The sequence below is a fragment of the Hydra viridissima genome, unplaced genomic scaffold (genome assembly GCF_058129835.1).
Source record: "Hydra viridissima isolate aposymbiotic clone 2 unplaced genomic scaffold, HvirCarnegie_v1 scaffold_9, whole genome shotgun sequence".
Taxonomy (NCBI): domain Eukaryota; kingdom Metazoa; phylum Cnidaria; class Hydrozoa; order Anthoathecata; family Hydridae; genus Hydra; species Hydra viridissima.
In genome coordinates, this window is record NW_028324308.1 from 9578513 (window position 1) to 9600148 (window position 21636).

The 21636-nt window shown below is 28.9% G+C and overlaps 1 protein-coding gene, 1 long non-coding RNA gene and 1 pseudogene across 4 annotated transcripts; all 3 read left to right on the forward strand.

Moving 5' to 3' along the window:
• Positions 1-5606: 5606 nt before the first annotated feature.
• LOC149883935 (uncharacterized) lies at positions 5607-19727 on the forward strand (annotated as a pseudogene). The gene is made up of 4 exons (XR_016455610.1): positions 5607-5758; positions 15588-17308; positions 17519-17609; positions 19506-19727. The product of XR_016455610.1 is annotated as an uncharacterized LOC149883935 (transcript).
• Positions 9030-14063, forward strand: LOC149883936 (uncharacterized). Of its 2 annotated transcripts, XM_090097677.1 has the most exons (3): positions 9030-9381; positions 12346-12561; positions 12767-14063. In XM_090097677.1, exons 1-3 carry the CDS (start codon positions 9228-9230, stop codon positions 12790-12792), a joined length of 396 nt encoding a protein of 131 aa, XP_089953803.1. In that variant the 5' UTR covers positions 9030-9227; the 3' UTR covers positions 12793-14063. The 2 variants fall into 2 exon arrangements, with proteins under 2 accessions (XP_089953803.1, XP_089953802.1); XM_090097676.1 differs by lacking the exon at positions 12767-14063 and having other exon boundaries at positions 9117-9381; positions 12346-12755.
• A 609-nt stretch (positions 19728-20336) lies between the features above and the next one.
• On the forward strand, positions 20337-21269 carry LOC149883937 (uncharacterized). The gene is made up of 2 exons (XR_016455612.1): positions 20337-20384; positions 20985-21269. It is a non-coding gene; the product is annotated as an uncharacterized LOC149883937 (long non-coding RNA).
• The last annotated feature ends 367 nt before the right edge of the window (positions 21270-21636 follow it).

Here is a 21636-nt window from a genome sequence, read left to right on the forward strand (position 1 = left end):
TATTCTGTTGTGGATTTGAGGGTTGCGCAAATTAAAGAGTATCGTTAGCCAGGGTAACTTTGGTCAGTTTTGGGAGTTTTTCTTAAACATCTCTGAATCTTATTAATTTTTTACAGTTTTCTCTTGTGGTAATAACATTATAGGTCTTGGCTATAGGCCTCTATATTTTTTTAATTTTTTTATTACAAATACTTATTTTTAAACGCCGAAAAGTGACCAATGTTACCCCAGGTTTTTATCATGTTTGATCAATAATACCCCTGCTATGGGGTAACATTGGTCACTTTTTGGAGTTTTAAAAAATCATCAGTCCTTAAACACTTAGAGAAACATGAAAAGAACATTTAAATGGACAAAAATTTTTGCAACTAGCTCCCTGTTATTGTGCAAAAGTCATTAAAAGTCATTTTCTAGTAGGTCATTATCGTCATCTGAGGATGATGACACTTGTTCAACTCTTGCCCTTTTCTTGTTATTCTTGGTGTTACTGTTATTCTTGGTGTTATTGTTATTCTTTGATGTGATAGGAGTTGTGTTATTCACCAGATCTTGCGGTGTTATCGCTTTGCCAGGTGTGATCTTTTTCCCTCTGGTGCGATTTGTTTTCCCATCCTGTCCACAATGTTTCACTAATAGACCTTCTATATCTTCATTGAATACTTCCTTAACAGTACTACCGGTACCTCCTCCAATGTCTTTGTTAACCTGTGGGAAACGCTTCATGACCATTTCTTTATCGAAGGGAAATATTCCACATTTTTTGGTATTGATTCTTTGATGCGCGTTTCTATCTTTAGCGGACGGAAAACAGCAACGTCCAGCGGTTGAAGCAAATGGGAAGCGTATATTCCGAACTGTCGACTAGCCTTTCTCACGCTTTTCTCACGTTCTCATTGGACAACGTTTCTTGACTGTATGAAGTTGCATATGCTCTTGAACTACGCTTTCGCTTATATTTCCTCGGCATTTTCACCGGCTAAGAATTCAAACGGTTCAATAAATGTATCAGAAGAGTCAAAAAATGCCAAAATAAACTCAATGTAGTCTACGAAGTAACTGTGCTATATTCACAAAAACTGTTGATATACCAAAATTGTTGATAAAATAGTCGATATATATTGTTGGTATCTCTAACAAAATTAAAACATGTTCTCTTTGTTAAATTTTAGGAATTAAAAAAAAAATCAACAATTGACCCCGGTCAACAAAGTCACCCCGGCGACCAAAGTTACCCCGGTTGACGGTACCATTTTGAATACTTTTTTAACGGGCAAACTTTTTTAACGGGCGTTAAAAAAGTTTTAATGATTTTGCGCATGCGCAGATTTCACGTTTATTAAACTTTTTTAACGACTTAGGGTAAAGTGACCAAATCCGAGCCAGTGACCAAATTTCAGCCACATTTTAAATTTAATATTTCTGTCTTGGTTTCTGCTTTATGTTTGTAAATCCGAATTTTTTGAGACTGGTATGAACTCAGCCAATAAAAAACCAACATTATTTTAGTTGGCGGGTGTTTATAATAGAAGTATTATAATAACAAATACTTATCTCAAAAAAAGTACTAGTTTAGATTTAAAAGATTATGTAAGCATCCAGTTTGAAGCTTATAAACATTAAATATTTATTACTTAACGAAATGGTAATTATTTTAAACTATAAATATATTTCTTAAAAAGACAATTTTAGTTTTATAATTATGCTGAGTCATTTCTATAGATTGTATTTCTGAATTAAATGCACCTGGTAGAAAGACCTAAATCCGGCCAGGTTTTATACCTTATTCCGGCCAAGACCGAAATTAGGTTCACGAGTGTCTAAAAGTTACTCATACTTGTAAGATATTTATATTATTAGATTTTGTTCTTTTAATATAACTACTTTATGTTATATTTATATCCTAAAAGTTATCAATCTTAAATATATGGACTTATTTAGTTAAATATTTATGTAATATTTTTCAAATATGAGGACGAAGACTTAAAAATAAACAAAAGTCTAAATAATTGAATATATATTGTTTCATGTAGATTATTGCTGATAAATTAAATTATATGAGAAAATAATCTTTAATTGAAAGTTTTGATAATTTATAATATAAAGTTTTCATTTTAGAATGGCTGATAATAAAAAAAAATTTCATAATAAGAAACAATGTCTTCCAACTCGAGGTAAATATTTGAAATATAAAGAGGAAGTGTTACTTGAAGCTATAAACAGTGTTATTACTTCACCTAAAATGTCTGTTAGAGCTGCTGCTGAATTTTTTAAAGCACCCCGAGCAACTTTGCAGAGCAGGATAAAAGAAAAAATTGAGATTGGTGCAAAAGCAGGAAGAAAAAGTTTAATACCACTTGATCTTGAAAAAAAGTTACTTGATTTTGCAGACAACAGAGCTAGGATGGGCATTGGTTTTGGTAAAGAGCAATTCATGGTATATGCTGGCAAGCTTGCCAGAAAATATGGATATTCTTTTAAGAATGGAAAACCATCTAATAAATGGTGGAGACTACTAAACAACCGACATTACAAAAAAGTAACTCTTCGACAACCAGAATCAACAGCATCAGTTCGTCATCAATGTATGAATCCGATAAAGGTGGCAAATTATTTTACTGCACTTAAAGAAGTCATTAAAGACTGTCAGCCTGAAGTAATATGGAACATGGATGAGACAGGGCTGCAGCTAGACTTTAAGGCACACAAAATTGTTGCCGCAAAAGGTAATAAATATTTACATATGAGAACCAGTGGAAATCGAGAAATGATTACTTTAATTGTTTGTGTGAATGCAGCAGGAAGAGCCTTACCACCTCATGTGATACCAAAAGGGAAAACAGTAAAACCCCTTTGAGCTTACATTTTTAAAAAACATTGGACCACAATGTCCACAAGTTTTAATTTTGGATGGCCATGATTCCCACAATTTCGTGGAGTTAATAGATATGGCCATACAAAACCAAATTGAAATTGTTGAATTACCTGCTCATATACAAGCAATTGGCTTCAACCTTGCGATCGAACTGTATTTAAGCCATTCAAAGTTTCATATAATAAAGCAGCCCAGGATATGATGTCTAATCACCCAGGGGTTATAATAAACCAGGCCAATTTCACAGGACTTTTAACCAAGGCCTGGAATAAAAGTATGACAAAAGCCAATATTGAATCTGGCTTTAAATCATGTGGAATCTTTCCATATAATCCTTCAGTTATTCCAGCTGAAGCTTACTTGCCAAACTATGTGTATTCTGAAGACAGGTTAGTGACTAATCTCTTTGATTAAATTAAAACAATTGATAATACAACAACAGTTGAGCAGATTAATCAAACAACAGACAGCACAAAAATACTTTTACCGGATATTGAGTTGGAACAACATATAATTACCAACCCAAGATTTGCTATAGCAAATGATCATGACTATTTACCTGAACCAATAACCGTAGTAGAAATTCCAGAACATAGAAGTGGTGGTTTAGTGGAACTAAGTATGAAAACTGTAAAACTAAAAGCTGCAAGTAATAAAGCTGCATTTACTAGTAAGTTTGAAGACAGCTTTAGGATGATGTCTGACTCTGAAATTGAACAGCCTATTGATCAGTATGAAATTGATTTTACAGTTTCAACTCCTTTAACTTCTGATTTTGTAAAAACTCGTTCTTTTGCCCCAAATTTCCCTTTTAAAAATTCATCTTATCCAGGAGATGGAGATAATGATATTTTGCCATATTTAGATGCAAATTTTACAAAAAGCAAAAAAGCTAAGTATGCAGACAAGTTTTTTGTGCTTACTTCTAAGGAAGCATATGAGTCACAATTAAAGCAGGTACAAAAAAAAGCTCAAAATGAAACGGAAAAAGAAATGCGTAAATTGAAAAGACTACAAAACTTAAAAATAAAGGAAGCAAAGATATTGTCAAAAGATAATCCTAGAAAAAAAACCTTCGCTATAAAAATGAACCAATAAAAGTATAAAAAAACAATGTGTAATTTGATTATGTTGTTATGAATTTTTGTTCTTATTGCTTAAAAAAGTCTTTTATATAGTTCACTGAATTCTTTTTTTTTTTAACATAAATATTATATTCTATGCAAATCTTTTAAAACAGTAGGTCAGATTATTACATTGACTTAAATTATCCTGATTTACACATAATAGGTTCTTATTTAAAATATTAAACCTAGTTTTAGGTTTGGTTTTTATTTGCATTTAAAAAGAAATTTCCTTTTATTTGTTACCAACATGTAAACGTTTTTTTTTTCTTGCCCTTGGACAAGGTGGTGCAACTCATCTCCTGAAAACATATTTTTTTACAAGTTAAGGCATCCTTACTAAGTTTAGGCAAGTTTATTTATTGATTAATGCTTAGTATTAAGTTAAGCAATCATTTTCTAATTGATGTTTAAGAACATGTTCATTTTAAATTTAACCTAAATAAACTTTAAGTAAATCCAATTTTGCTTAAACTGTTTTACTTATTGTTTATCTGTCAACCGGCTAATTTGTGGATTTAAAAAAGTTATTGATACAATATTTAGTAATACAATTAATTTTTAAATATTTTAAATGCCAACCCATAAAAGTATTGGTAAAAAGCTTGTCTTTGATATTGGCTGTAATTAGGTTCATTCCGCATAGGCCTGACTGAAATTTGGTCATAGTGGCTGTATTTTGGTCTAATTTATATACTTTTTGTTATCGTTGTTTTTTCAAACAATTTTCATTTACAATAAATGCTGTAATTATATCCTAAATGCTGAAAGATTTATCTTTCTAGAAATGCATAGTTTTCATATAGACCTTCTTGTTAATATGTCTGTAGAAACTATTTTGTAAAGATGCGGCTGGAATTTGGTCACTTTACCCTACTTTTTTAACGAAACACCGTACTTCAGCCCTTTTAACAAAAAATAAGAAACTTTGCGCTGAAGATAGCGGACCAAACGTAACGTTACTTTGCTGTTTTGATTGTACAACAGCGTGGTAAATAAAGTTTATTTATTTCGTTAGTTCATATTTTAACAGTGATTTAAATTGATTAACTGTTTTTTTAAATGGGTGATAGTGATAGTGAGTCCGATCCACTGATCTATATTGTAACTGGATAGCGCATCTCTTATATCGAAATTGAAGCCGAAAAAATACTTTGGCGGCCATATTGTGAGGACCCACGATTTGTTATGATGCGCTTGAAATTTTAAGAAAAGAAACCAAAAGAAAGAAGAAAAAAAGAAAAGGATTGAAAGTACCTAGAAATTAGAAGCAAAAAAGGCAATATCAACAAATTAGTAAAAATCTGTTGTAAAATGTCTAACGAATGATCGTATTCTTTAGATAATTTATCTAGATTCCTATGTTGATATTTAAAAATTATGATTATAAGTACAAGTTGAAAATATAATGCTCCTAAAAGTAAGTAAATAATCTTTTCAATTATTACGTTACTATTTACAATATAAAATAGTTTTGTGTTTGTAAAAGCTGTAGTTATTGATGATTAAATAATACCAATTGGCTTAATGTTTTTCTAATATTTTTCGATGACATTCTCAGTGGCTTGTTTTCCCAGATCATAAAGTCTGACTTTGCAATAACATTGAGAAATTATTTTGATTAATTTAAAAACATGGTTTTCATTAATACCAGTATCAAACATATGTTCATGCAAGTCTCTAAATATAACAGATCCTAAACTTTCTAAAACTGAAATAGATATAGCTTCTGGGATATTTTTGGACTGTGGCAGTTTTCTAGGTATTGTTGCTAGCATTCCTGTAATTTTTTTTTCAGTTTCTTCACAAACATTAATAACATCTCTTGTTGGTTTCATAAGACCACCACTGTCCTGTACTTTAAGAAAATTGGATTCTGGAGCATGTTTTTTAAAACCAAATGCATCACAACATAACATACAAAATATTTGCTTTTTTGCCATTTTATCAACGAAGCCAGATATACAAGAAACAGCTGCTTTTTTATACTCAGTTAGCAATGAAATATTAGTAATAAAAGAATAATCATGATCAGTAGTCTTAGATGTTCTTTCAGATAAGTCGTATTTTCTGATTATGTTTACTGTTGTAATATCCAAACTGCTGTTATTTATCATAACTGAATCATCTAAAACATTTAAAATATTTTCTGCTTGTAATTTTTCACAATTCCCTGATCCTCCTTCAATATGGCTTCGAAGTAAAAGTCGTTTACATGCTGCTGTGAATTGTTGCACTGTTGGGTTATTGTTAAATCCTCCTGATCCTCGTATTGAACCAAAAAACAATTCCAGATGGTCTTGACTTAACTTATATGTTAGAAGATATTTTAAAGGTGCTTCAGGAATTTCAACAAGGTTATAAAATATCTTAACGTATAAATGAAATAAATATATATATATATATATATATATATATATATATATATATATATATATATATATATATATATATATATAAAATACATACAATATATATAACTTTAGACACAATTTTCAGATATAAATAAAACTTTACAAAATATTTTAACCTGCTTAATACTTTTTAAGCCATTAAAAATCCAATAAACCCAGTTTTTCTTTTTGTTGTATGCAATAATCTGAGATGAGTCTTTTAAGTTTGAAATATAATCATATGCTTCATTAAGAAACTTATCCCATATATGCTTATTACTCATTTTTAGTGCGGATTTATAACCTTTAGCAAAAGGATTTCTTGAGTTTAAAATGTCAAATAATCTATCAAATATTCTTATAAATTTAACTGTTGCATCACTTCCTTGAAACTGCATTAATTTAAGGTCTTTGCAACAGAACTCTATTGCATTAGCTACACCTGAACTAATTGCCTGAGCAGCAAGATTCACTTTCATTTTTTGTTGCCTCCAATTAATGTGCTAATCTTAATTTATTTCCAAGACGTAATCCTTCATTTTCTTGCAGTTTTTGAAGATAAACTATATATTTCCATGATATTGCATTGTTTTCGCTATCAAACAAAACATCACTATCTGCGAAGCAATTTCGAATTAGCTTAAGCATGTGACAAATATCGAGTAGAGTATGAACTTTTTTATCAGAGTTGAGAGGATGAGTGAAAGAAGTGTTCATTTTTAAAACATTAATTGAAACACCAAGGTTTGATAACATGGAAATGTGACATGAGGGTCCATCACATGTTAATGATATGACTTCAACACCAACATCTGTCAATTGTTTGATACATAAATTTACAATGTTTGCTCGTTCAGCACCATTTAACCCATCTATAAAAAAATATCCGCATGGAACTTTCCATGAGCTGTTTATACTAATAGCCATGAGAACTAGGGCATCTTTTGCAACCGGGGATGAATCATCTTGTATGCCATTCCCAAGATCAACATACCCCTTAAATGCTTTTCCATCCCATGATATGTGTTTTTTAATAGCCACTTCATCTAACATAAGTGAGCAAATGACTTTAGATCCTAACTTTTCAGCTTCTATAACCTTGTATTTAAGTGCTGCAAAAGCTGGCTTTGTAAAACCTGGTTCTGCTGAAACTTTTCCATACCATTTCCTAATTTGTGCTTGGTGTGGTAAATTAAAATTAAATGTTTTTCGCACATAATCATAAGCTTTACTTGAATAAAACTGCAGGGTAGGTGCAAAGGATTTAATTTCTTCTGAATACTTAAATCCATTACCATGATTTTTATGCATAATCATTCTTCTGGTTAGAGCTTGCGGAACTTCTGAAAATGTTTTTAGTACCATTTCTTCACAATTTGATGATATTTTTTGTTTATTACTTAATATTTTTACAACTGATTTAAGAGATGTTATCTTTTTTTTCATACTTCGAGATTTTTGCTGTTCTGCTTTTACCTTCTTTTTCAAAGACACAATTATCTTGTTTCTACGATCTGTTATTTTTTTTTCTGGAGTTAAACTGCAATTAAATATTTTTTTGGGGGAGCCAACTTTCATGCAGATAGGTATAACACTAGTTTCAAAATCACTTTTTACAGAATTTTCAAAAGTTGATCTATTAACAGGAACTTTTCTCTCTTTCATTTTCTAATATTGAAAGAAAAAATATATATATATGTATATATAATATATAAAAAATTAAAAATAAAGTATATATATATATATATTATATATATATATATATATATATATATATATATACTTGTATAGTTTTTAAACTTTATATCAAACTAGAAGGAACCTCTAAGTTGTGTTTACTCACAGAGCTTAGCTAATAGTTCATGCAGCATTTATAAAATAAAAAAATACAATAGCAAAATGGTTATTATGTTTTAGCTGCTTACCATACAGTTGTGTTATAAACCCTCTAGCACACTGCATAGGGTAACTAAGAACTAAAAGGTACATATCAAAAAAACCTGTACAATACATTAAAACATAATTGATTATATACCTTTTTTAAGTAGTCTGGAAATTTTTAAAATCTTTTAGGAAAAGAATTTTCTTTTAATCTAACAGTTTGTCCAGTTCTGTCAATATCTTTTTCTAAAAAATGATCAGAACATATCAAACTGCTACTACTTGGACTCCATTCTTGACGTTGTATTTTGATGGTCCATTCTTTTCTTTTTTCAGTGTTTGAAGGAAATCTGAATAAAATTAGTAGGAAAAATAAGTTTGTTATACTTTTTGCACAACTGATATTATTTAAATCCATTTCTTCACATTGCAAGCAAACTAACAGAGGTCAATAAATTTTTAAATATTTTTATTTTTAAAAGTAATTAAGAAAGTCACCTATGAAATGTTCTAGGAAACTTTCGTTTTAAAGATGATTCATCATCAGAGATTCCATCGCTATCACTTCTTTTACTGTCGCTATGTTTTCTTTTATTGCAACCAAATGCAACACACTGTGTCCCTCGCTTTTTGGAATTTTCTCCAGACATTTATATAATGGAGTAAAAATTTTTCAAAAAACAAAGGGTTGCACCCTACATCACCAAACTTTCTGAAATTTGGCACAAATGTTTAGACACATAACTTAGGAAAGACTAAATTTTTTTTACAAAATTCTTATCCGTTTAGGATTTACAGCAACTTGAAGTTTGTTGAGTAGGTACAAACGGCGGGGCGGGGCGGATCAGCGGAGCGGATCATTCAAGTGACACGGCACTTTTAATAGTTTAATTTCTGCTAACGAATTCAACCTGAACAAACATACTGCTAAATTTTTTTATGATGACTTTTTAGTAAATGGCTGTGCCTGTTTTGATAGGTAGCATAAAGCACCTTAAAATAGAGGTTATTGCAAATCTTATCGCCAAGAGCAATAATGAAGATAGAACAACTACACTCAACAATCCTAAGGCAGGCGAAGTTTATGTCATACAAGTGAATCATGAAAAAGGTTAGGCAACAATATTTCAGTGCACTTGTATAGTATTTGTATTTTTAAAATATATTTGTATACTAAAATAGTATAATGTAGTAAATAGCATAGTTTTTGGATTATACTAGTAAAAATCAATTACGATGCCTAAAGTAAAGTTAGACTTTAAAGAAGTTATACCTGTAATCTACAATGTAGACTGTAGCCTACATGTAGTCTACAAGACTGTATATAGCTTTGTTTCTTTTAATATGTTTAAAGTAAAATCTAACATTACTTAGGCATAGTTTATCCTTTACTTAAGGCTATGCTATAGTAAAGCAAGATATCTTATTAATAAATATGTAAGGACTTCTAAATGTCATTTAATATTATATTGAATATTTTCAAGATGTCATTTAATATGCAACATTTTTTTGAAGCTAAAAATTGTCTTTCCTATTATAATTTATTTGAAGATTTATTTATTATTGTAAAATGGCTCCATAACAAACTTACATGCTTGTGTCTATTTTATATTATGTCAGTGTAAGACATGCTATAGAAAATAATCTGTAGGTTTTTAAATGACCTTTTTTATACATGCTGTTTAAAAGTATCTGTGTTATGATTTTAAAATGTGAGCACCAATGTGCTTTCATTGTACTTGCCTGAAAACAATCATAAATTATAACAATATAGTAACTGCTATATTATTAAAAATATTATTATAATTTAGTAGTAGTATATAAAATGTGTATTATTATTATAATTATAATTATAATTTATTAGTAGTATATATAATTTAGTAGTAGTATATAAAATATGATTTAGTAGTAGTATATAAAATATGATTTAGTAGTAGTATATAAAATATGATTTAGTAGTAGTATATAAAATATGATTTAGTAGTAGTATATAAAGTGAGTTTCTAATTCACTCGCTGTTAACACATAGCTATGTGTTAACAGCGAGTGAATTAGAAACTCACTTTGACAACTCACTTTTGATAATATAGGTATATATTAATAAAAAGAATAAAAAATTTAAACAAAAACTACTTAGAAGACTTAAGACCAAAAGTAATTTTTGTTTAAATTTTTTATACTTTTTTTTAGTATTAAAAATTTTTATTACTATTAAAACTCATTAAGTTAATTTTTTTAATGCTAAATACTTGTCTAACTTGTTCTTGAAACTGTTTACATTTGTTGGCAATGTTGGGGTGTTAGCCAGGAATATATTTTATGATAAACAGAAATATATCTTTAATCCCGGTTCGAAGCCCTCATGTAACCCAAACTTCTAGCCCTAAAATGGGTGAGACATATTTTCAAAGTTATAACTTTTCAAAACTTTTTTATAAAATTAAACTTATAATTTTGCAATGAAAATGAAATTATAATATTTTTTCTTTTTTTGATAGAGAATTATCTCTAACTCAGATAAGACTAAATTTTTTTCTGGGAAACCTTATCGCAAAAATCTAGATCTTCCTATATTTATGAACAGTAATGTACTGAATGAGTCATCTACCCTTTGACTTCTAGGATCAAATCTTACTTCTGATCTTAACCATCTGCTAAGGTTGTATCTCTTTACCATGCTTGCTACTTTATTACTCCTGATTCTATTCTTTATCTCTGTAAATCTCTATTAGTTATAGTACCAAAAAAACATAGAACTTACATCAATGAGGACCTCAAAGGTATTATTAATTAGTATGATTAGTCAACAAAAAGTTCAATAACATTGTTGGTTTATCAATAAACGCAGATTAATTACTACCTAGGTAGCAATAAATTTATGTTTATTGCTGATAATAAAGTTAGATTAAGGTATTAGTTAACTTTATTATCAATCTTAATTAATATATTGTCAATATCATTATTCAATTTATTTTAGATATTATTACATATATGTTCAACATAAATATTATTTATTAATATGTTATCGTTCTAACTATATTATCAATCTAAATTTATTACTATATCAATCTTAATCATTCCACTAATACATCAAACTTTGCCATGTTTAAATTGACTATTTGCTTGCTTAATCGTTTATCTTAAAATAAATAACTTTTATGACAAATCCCCTGATGTTACTATGTAGCTTAACATGAGTGCAGTTTTTGCCCTCATGCTATGCACATTTTGTGACATAAGGGCAGATTCGTAAGATGAGAACATTCTGTGTAACTTAATATTGTTATGCAGGCAAAATATTGTAACATGAGGGCAAAATTTGTAGCGCCAGAGCTAGGCAAATCGTAAAATGAGGCCAACTAAGATTACTACTACTACTATACTACTACTACTACTACTACTACTACTACTACTACTACTACTACTACTACTACTACTACTACTACTACCACTACCACTACCACTACCACTACCACTACCACTACTACTACTACTACTAAAAAAAAAAAAAAGAGGTGTTGAATTTTGGAAACTTTAAACCCATTGGGAATTCTACAGTATACTCGGTGCCATTTGGCTAATGATTAGGCTAGCTAACACCCTGAATATGTTCCATAAATTTTCTGTTTTGTTTATAAGGAATTTGTACCTTGGTATAAACTTAGTTTGTTCTCAGCTGTATTTTTTATTATTACCTCTGCATGTTTTGAACTTTGTTTGTTTGCTTATATTTTTGCTCTTTTTACTCAACAATTTTGGTTGTCCTGATTACTGTCACTTAATTTATATGATGTGAAGTTGTTCTCCATGTATAAAGCAATTTCAATAATTCCAGCAATTTCCACCTTTTTGCCTGCCATATCTATTTTTATTTTATACTGTGGAACCTACTAACTATACAATTGATGAGTTGTTAAATCATGCTCTTTTTAGTTCACACAAAAGTTTAAATTCTCCTTATTTGTTACCAAGTGATGTTGCATGTAAATATTGTGGTTGTTTATTGTATATGCAATGTATATGTGTGTGTATATATAAATATATATTATTATTATTATTATTATTTTTTTTTTAGACGATTGGCGGGCAGATGGGTATAGGTGGAAGCAAAATGGTTCCAGTAAAATTCCTCGGGCTTTGCCACTTTACACAAAGATCCATTTTGCCACAGTTATACCAACAGGAATTTCAAATGATTTCCAGAAGTTTGTGTACTGTGACCTGAGTCGGACAGATCTTGTTGTTATCCATTACATCGGTAACCACAACCTTGCAGTTTTAGTTCCTCATGGTAAATATATCTTGCATTTTGATAATGGTTTTTGTTTTTCTTTTAAAAGTTTTACGTAAGTTTACTACTAAATAAAACCTACTTTAAATAAAATCTTTTAATAATATATTTAATTAAAATTCATGTTGTGTAGCCCCCTCTCTTTTTCATTCCAAACTTTGCTTTGAGTTTTTTTTACACTGTCAAGTAACATTTTGTTTTTAAGCAATAAACATTCACTCTGGCCGATGACAACAGTAGGCGGATTACCTGATATAAATCGGCGGATCACGTTTTTTTTTTGTAGAACAATCATTAAACTTTACAGAGTTTCACCAACTCTTCACATAAATAAGTGATAAAGCGTTAGAAGAAAAGTTAAATACAACTGAGAAAAGATGTAAACGTGAAGACTCGTAAATGATAAAGCGATAATAAGAAAAGTTAAAAACAACGATCAGAAAAGATACCCACAAGATGACTCGTCCACTCTTCACATCAATAAATGATAAAGCAAAAAGAATTAAGTTAAAAACAACAACCGAGAAAAGACGTAAACATGAAGACTCATCAACCTGCCATATAAATAAATGAAAAGATATCGCAACAGGAAAACAAGCAAAAACTATAAAAGCTCAAAAAAAAGAAAGAATCTAGGAAGTTGGAGTTTTTGTTAGAAGAAGAGATTTAAAGAGGATTTTAAGAGAAAAGAATTTTTAAGAGATTTAAAGAGGATTTTTAAAAAGAAAAAGAATTTTGTGATAAGAAGAGTATTTTGACGAATAAGCAGTTTAATAAGCAGTTGAATAAAAGAATTTCAAGTAAGATTTTGTTTTTAAGCAATAAACATTCACTCTGGCCGATGACAACAGTAGGCGGATCACCTGATATAAATCGGCAGATCACGTTTTTTTTTTGTAGAACAATCATTTAACTTTACAGAATTTCATTTAAACAATAAAAATATTAGGCGAATCACTTGATATAAGTTGGCGGATCACCTTGTTTTTTTGTAAAACAATCATTAAAATTAAAGGAGTTTGATTCAAATAATCAAAATATTAGGCGGATCACTTGATATAAGTTGGCGGATCACCTTGTTTTTTTGTAAAACAATCATTAAAATTAAAGGAGTTCGATTCAAACAATTATAATATTAGGCGGATCACTTAATATAAATTGGCGGATCACCTTGTTTTTTTGTAAAACAATCATTAAAATTAAAGGAGTTTGATTCAAATAATCAAAATATTAGGCGGATCACTTGATATAAGTTGGCGGATCACCTTGTTTTTTTGTAAAACAATCATTAAAATTAAAGGAGTTCGATTCAAACAATTATAATATTAGGCGGATCACTTGATATAAATTGGCGGATCACTTGATACAAATTGGCGGATCACGTTGTTTTTTGAGTTCATAAAATTTATAAAATATTATAAACTTATATACTTTTTTTTGTCGTTTAATAAAATTGTAATATGCAAATTCCTTCTAAGTATTATATCGTTAGTGAATTTAAACTATATCTGAATCGTTTTTTTTAATGAAATATAACTCGCTTTAGTAACGTTTAAATGATCCGCCCCGCCGTTTGTACCGTTTAAATGATCCGCCCCGCTGATCCGCTCCGCCCCGCCGTTTGTACCTACTCAGTTTGTTTGATTTTGACTGAAAAATGAGGGGGGAAAAGTGCCGGAAATGTGTCCGTTTACTATTACCCTTATAAGGTGCTTGTAATAATTTTGCAAAGCTAAAATTTGGTACCAAAGGAGTTTGAATCCTGTTTAATCTGAAAATTATAGATTTGTATCTCTCAAAACAACAAAATAAAGTTTATTTCAAGATCTACAAAACGCACCAACTAATGATAATAAAAAAGAGCATTGACAACTATAACTCTAGAAAAAATCTGACTGATAGAAAAAACTTTTGGTTTTAATTTTCTTAAAGATTAGACATATATCTACTTTACGAACCAATTTTGTTTTGGCCTTATGTTTTGCTGAGGAGTTATTGGTGTTTTGGTTTTTCAATTTTTCTGAAGAAATTTAAAAAAAAATAAGTGAGCAAATTCATTTTGGTTTTGAACTAAATACAATTATATTTGTTTTTAATCAAATTTTGAGTCAGTTAATTTAAAAAAAAACAGAATGTGTGTTATGTGATTTAAATTTTTACAAAGTTGTTACAAAATATTGTTAAATATTTTGTAAACATATAAATTTGTTATTTTCATTACATAATAGTTATGTCATTTGCATTGTTATTTTCATTACATAGTAGTTATGTAATTAAATTAAACAATATTGTGTAATGTTTTTTTTTTATTGATTGTTTTATTGTAATAAAATAGTGATTATCTAATCAATAAAATAAGTAATAAAATGACAAGTGTACATAATAATATCCAATAAATATTACCTTGTTAAATTATATAAATAAATATAATTATATTTAGTTATAATCTACTTTCACCCTAATTTTTGGTAGATAATTAGTAGAGAATTGACAATAATTAGTAGATAATTAGGCATTTAAAGTTCGTCTATTAAAACTAATAGCTATTTGTTCAAGCAAATGTTCTTTATAAATATAACTTTATTTTTGCTTTAATCATATTGTTTGTGTACAAGGGTACTTTGCTCATTAGGAATATTGTATTGAAGATTTCTTCTATTTAAGTGTTTAGATTATAATTCCTCATTATAGTTTTATATGGATAACAAAATCAATTGTTCATTTGTAAATGATTATGGAGCTTGTTATAAACAATCATATACCCAAGTAAGAAATCTGATTGAAGATATTGACAGGAATGATCTTAAATTACTTGTAAAATGAACAAACTTGAAAGAAGAACAAATTACTAGTATATGCACACATCATCGTGATATGTTAATAGTGAGTTATAAGAGTAATAAGAAAATTGCTGTAATCCATTTCTGACTCACAAAAAAGCGTTTATTAGGATTTGTTCATTGTTTTATAACAATAGTATAATTAATGTTATAGTATTTGAGTAATATAGTGCATTTTCTTTTTAGCATCTCTACGTGTGATTACAATGCATACTGTAATAGAAGCAGAAACCGTAGGTTTAAATCTTATACCTGGAAAAAAGTTGTGTCCAAGCTATCAAAGTAAAGTTATGAAACATTTATCAAAAAGTATGAGTGAAAATGATGAAGATTTTGATATTGTTAGTGAAATATCCATTCAAAATAAAAAAGAGGGTGTAAATACACACTTTACAGTTGCTGGAATATCTCCTATTAAGGTCAAAGGACTGTATAAGTCAGGTAAAATTAGAGAAAGTAAACAAAAATTGACAGCATTAACAACCTCCATTAAAAAAAAGTAGCCATTTCCCTTAATATACCAGAAGAAAGTTTTGAAGAACAGTCAAGTTTCGGTAATGAGTATATGGAAAAGGCAAACTTGTTTGATAACATGATGGTATTGTTAGCTAATAAAATTGCAGAGTCTACAGCAACATCTAAAAAAATACAACTGACAACACTTGCTCCAGCTGACTGGTCAATAAAAATAGTTTCTGAAACATTACATGTAACAAATTATGTAGCTCGAACTGCACGTAAATTAGCATTAGAAAAAGGTATTTTAGCCATGCCTAATCCTAAATTAGGGAAAGTTCTTCCTGATAAAACAGTTCAACTGGTCAAGTCTTTTTATGAAGATGATGAATATAGTCGTATAATGCCTGGTAAAAAGGATTATGTAAGCATAAAGAAAAATGTTCACATGCAAAAATGTTTGCTGTTATGTAATTTAAAGGAATTATTTGTTGCTTTCAAAACCATGAACCCAGAAATGAAAATAGGGTTTTCAAGGTTTTGTAAATTGCGACAAAAATGGTGTATTACTGCTGGTGCTTCAGGAACACATTCAGTATGTGTCTGTGCTATTCATCAGAATTTAAAACTGCTTTTACATCCTCTTGGTGTGACTTACAAAGAACTGTTACCTTATACTGTTACATGACTAATAAAGACTGTATGATACGTAAATGTGAAAGATGCCCAGCAACTATGAATGCATTGGTTGAAAAACTTTATGATTTAATTGGAGAGTTTGAAGATGACGATGAAATAGAATTTGATCAGTTGACAGCAACAGATAGGTCAAACTTAACACATAATAAAGAGCTAGTGTCTGAATACATTGACTTAGTATGTAAAAAACTGTAAATTTGTAGTTCAGGATGAAGTACAAAGCTTTAATTGGACAAATTTACAATGTACACTACATCCTGTGATTATCTATTTCAAAAAAGAAGGTTTTCTCAATCACAAATCTTATTGTATTATTTCAGATGATATGATACATGATCTGAACATGGTTTACAAAATTATTGATGTTGTCAGCAATGATATTAAAACAAATCTACTTCAAATAAAAAATATTGAATACTTTTCGAATGGGTGCGTAGGTCAATAAAAGAATTGTAAAAATATTTTGAATCTTTGTTTCCATCTTGAAGATTTTGGTCTTTCTGCTAAATGGAACTTTTTTGCAACTAGTCACGGTAAGCAACCTTGTGATGGGATAGATGGTACAGTCAAACATTTAGCAACACTAGCAAGCTTACAAAGAGATATGGGTAATCATATTTTATCTCCACAAGCAATGTTCAAATATTGCAATTAAAACGTTGAAGGTGTACATTTCATTTATATATCATCAGAAGATTACCATACCTGGAACACGTAGTTTCCATCAGTTTGTACCACTTGGCCATCAAAAGGTTAAAATATATATATTTAATATACCTTTTATCATCTTTAAAAAATATGCATAATTTTTATTGATAAACTCGAATAGATTTTTTATTTGTGTGGAATCATCGTCAAAAGTATTTTTGTTTTATTTTGGATTTTTTTTTTTAATGCCTTTAAAAAACCATGTTTAACAAAATAAGTAAAACGGAATAAATGTTGCTTTTTTTTTTTTCTAGATAGGTGCAAAGCCATGCAGTGTCAATGAAGATTTTGCTTTCATTCATGATTTTGGAAACATCCCTGTAACAACTGTAAACTTAGTACCAGGTGATTATGCCTGTGTTTCCTATGAGCAAAAGTGGTGGATTTAGCCAAAGACGACTTGAAAAAAATTGTTTTCCTTAGGAAATAGAGATTTTTTATATTTAAACTAGGGTAATTCCATATGAAATCATCCAAAAAAAAAAAATTTTTGACACCCTTACGTCTCAGAATTTGTTCATTTTTACCTCACTTGCAGTCCATATTAAAAAAATAATAACTGCGAAAATTTTAGTTAAAAATACACATGGGTTCCAGAGATATTGTCAGTTAAAATAATGCTGACTCAGCATTTTAGTGATTTTCTAAAGCGACTACAAAGCAACTTTGACATATATTATCTTTATAATGGCTTGGGGAAATTTCCTAAAATTTGGTACCCCAATAAATTTTTACTTGCGGAATCCAAAAAGAGCAGTGTCAAGACTCCATTGTCTCAGGAAATGTCTCGTTTATCCAATTTTGTTCAAAATTATTGACTTGTAAATTCATGGTTTTTGGAGGTAAAATGAAGGCTGTGGCCCAAAATCCTGAATAAAAAGTTTAATTGTATATCATTATTTTATCTTAGGTCTACTGAAAAAAATTAGATTCATCAATTGTCTCTCTAATACTTGATCAAAATTTGCGTTTTAAAATTGTCTTTATAGAAAAATTTTAATTTTGTAACGAAAGCAAAAGAAATGTTTTTTAAAACATTTATTTGAATAAAACATCAAATAGTGTTATTTATTGACTAGTTTAGGACGTTTATAGTCATAGGCCAAGGGAGCGCCAGCGGGCCTCTGACCAGTTCTCCCCCCCCCCCCCCCCCCCATCTCCCTGGATTTTTTTTTTTTTTTTTTTAATGCATTAAATGATATAATAAATAATTATTAAAATTCAATTTAAAAGGATTTTTTTTTTTTAGTTTAAGTTTGAGAAGCAATTTTTTTTCATTATTTCAATTCAAATCGGTGAATGCTTACCTCTTATTATATCAAAAGCAAGCAAATGTTTTGTTTTGTTCTTTTTAAAGGTTGCGCTTTCCTTGTTTGTATTTTTTTAAAGAATGGTTGTGAATTTTATTGTTTTTGTATTTTTTTTAGCAGGTAATATTATAAATAATAAACATATTTAATATGGAGAAATGTGAAATTGGAAAAAGTCTTAACATTCATTGCCACAAAACTGGATTTTCTAGAAAACAAGGTTTTGTTCAAAAAAACTAAAATTTTAGTTTTTAAAATTTTAAAATTTTAAAAAATAAATTTTCGCAGTTATTATTTTTTTAATATGGACTGCAAGTGAGGTAAAAATGAACAAATTCTGAGACATAAGGGTGTCATGGTCTGGATGATTTCATATGGAATGACCCACTAATTTCAAGTTTTTTGAGTCTGATATGTTCTATCTATACTTTTTTTTAATCTTTTATTTTTTGTACAATTTATAAATAATGTGAATGAAAAGCATATATAAAATCACTTAAATTGAGTATTCATTTTTCAAAAGGTTTTTTTATACCTTATTATTTTGTTCTAAAAAATTAATAAAAATAATTAAGTCACTAAACTATTAATTTCTAATTTTATTAATTTGTAGAAAATTGGGATAGATTGCCTGATTTAAAAAATTTTGTGTTCATATCAAACCTTAACAACTCCTCAAGTAAACGTAAGGCCAAAACAAAGTTGGTTCGTAAAGTAGATATATGTCTAATCTTTAAGAAAATTAAAACCAAAAGTTTTTTCTATCAGTCAGATTTTTTCTAGAGTTATAGTTGTCAATGCTCTTTTTTAGTATCATTAGTTGGTGCGTTTTGTAGATCTTGAAATAAACTATATTTTGTTGTTTTGAGAGATATAAATCTATAATTTTCAGATTAAACAGGATTCAAACTCCTTTGGTACCAAATTTTAGCTTTGCAAAATTACTACAAGCACCTTATCCTTCAAGTCGGAAAATCACGTGATCAAAGTTTGCGATTGGAGGAAGGCATTATGATTTAGGGGAAAATAAACTTTGTCCTAGCGCTTTTTTCTATATAAATATTGCATTTATTAGTTTATTTTTAGCATTATGGGATCTATTTATGAGTATTTTAAAAATCTAGATACAACATCTAAAGAAAGATATAATGAAAAATTGACATTACTAGGTAGCACTTTTTAAATAATCTGAAATTATAATTTTTTATTATGCATTTGGAGTGGATGATGTCATTTTTGATTATTGTTTAAAAGATTATGAACAATAAAGGATTATGCTAGATAATATTAAGCATAATTAGTATCTTTTATAACTTATAATCATAATTAATAATCATATATGTTATGTATGATTTATACTAAATCATACATAACATATTCGAGTTTTTTTTTAATTAAAGATTAAACTATAACAATTGTCAAGTTTTTGTTGGTATTTTTAATTTAATATTAAAACTTTTAATATTAAATTAATATTAATTTTTAATAAAAGTAAAGTTCTCTAAACTATAAGTTCTGAATAAACATTTAGTTTACTTTTTTAACTTAATATTTAATATTACAATAGATTATTCAAGCCTAATTTTTTAAAAAGATTTAGTGTTTAATGTATTATAAATCTTATAAGAAAATTTAAAAAAAAACTTTTTTTATTTTTCAAAGCATTCTTGACTACTTGATTTTACTGTTTACTCTTACTGTTTTTTCAGGTTTAAGTTTACTCTTAAACCTGAAAAAACAGTAAGAGTAAACAGTAAGCTCTTAAATCAGATGGGACTGTCCTGGCAGGTCATTGCAATTGTATGGCTGGGTAAGTAGTTCATATTTTATACATGGGGAGATCTAGGGGATATCCTATGATGCCTAGAATTCACCCATAATATTGTAACAAATTCTGAATAAATCCGTTTTGTAATATGAAAAACTCTAAATTTAAATTTATAGTATAATAATATTTATATATAAGTTGGATGACCTTAGGCCACATGACATTTTACAGATGGAGTGCAAAGTCCTATGGCTTACCTTCTCGTTGGTGCACTTCGTTAAAAAAATTAGGCAAGTAATAATTGTCTGGTTTATGAACAGAATAGCCAAGGCAATATTTTATTCATTTTATTTCAGATGGATATTTTAGAGTAATGTAAAGTAAGTAATAATAAGGCAGTGATGCCGCTTTGATGATGAATTGCCATTTATTGTTGGCAACAGTCCGCCCCCTCCCTTTATCCTCTTCCCCCTCCCTGCAGGCTAGAGGATTTTGCAAATAAATAAATAATCATCACCCATAAAAAATCCTGCATCCGCCCCTGTTATATATATTTTAGTTTGCACATATACACACACACACACACACACACACACACACACACACACACATAATATTTCTGATAATTCAAAATTTTTAAAGTCTAGGTGAAACATGCTCTCATGTTGGGGCTGTGTTATTTAAGATTGAAGCTGCAGTACGCATTGGTTTAACATCATCAACTCCAACTGAGTTAACATGTGTATGGAATCAAACCTTTGTAAGAAATATTACAGGTTGCCCAGTTGCCAAAATTAATATTTATTCAGATGCAGCAAAACAAAAGTTTAACAAAGTGATAACTGGTATCACCCGATTTGTATTGGTTTGAAACGACTGCCGAAAGGTAAAGCATGGTACTGCAAACAATGTATGAACTTAAAGAAACAATACCATTTTAAATTTATTTGTCTTAGTTTATGAGAAAAAATATCATTTTTACCAATGCTATTTACCCAGTGACGAAAAATCTTTTCCAAAAACGAAAATATTATAATATTTTAATAGTCCTAATATCATAAATGTATAAACACTCTCTGTGCGAATAAATTATTATTAGGATTATTTTGGAGCGTTACGATTTACGACTCTTTGTTACCGGTAAACTAAATTAAAAGAGACTCTGGTTTTGTAATTTATTTTTATTTTCCAATAGCCAAAAAAATGGTGCTCGGATTATTAAGCAGATTTCACATTTACATTCATTAGTATTTGTTCGATTTATTGTGAAAAAAAAAAAAAAAAAATTAACCGG

Excerpts from the sequence above, each read along its gene's own strand:
- LOC149883936 (XM_090097676.1), top strand. The coding sequence starts at position 9,228 with ATGGCTGTGCCTGTTTTGATAGGTAGCATAAAGCACCTTAAAATAGAG. Across the intron at positions 9,382-12,345 it reads ACAAGTGAATCATGAAAAAG|ACGATTGGCGGGCAGATGGG; the intron begins GTTAGGCAACAA and ends TTTTTTTTTTAG.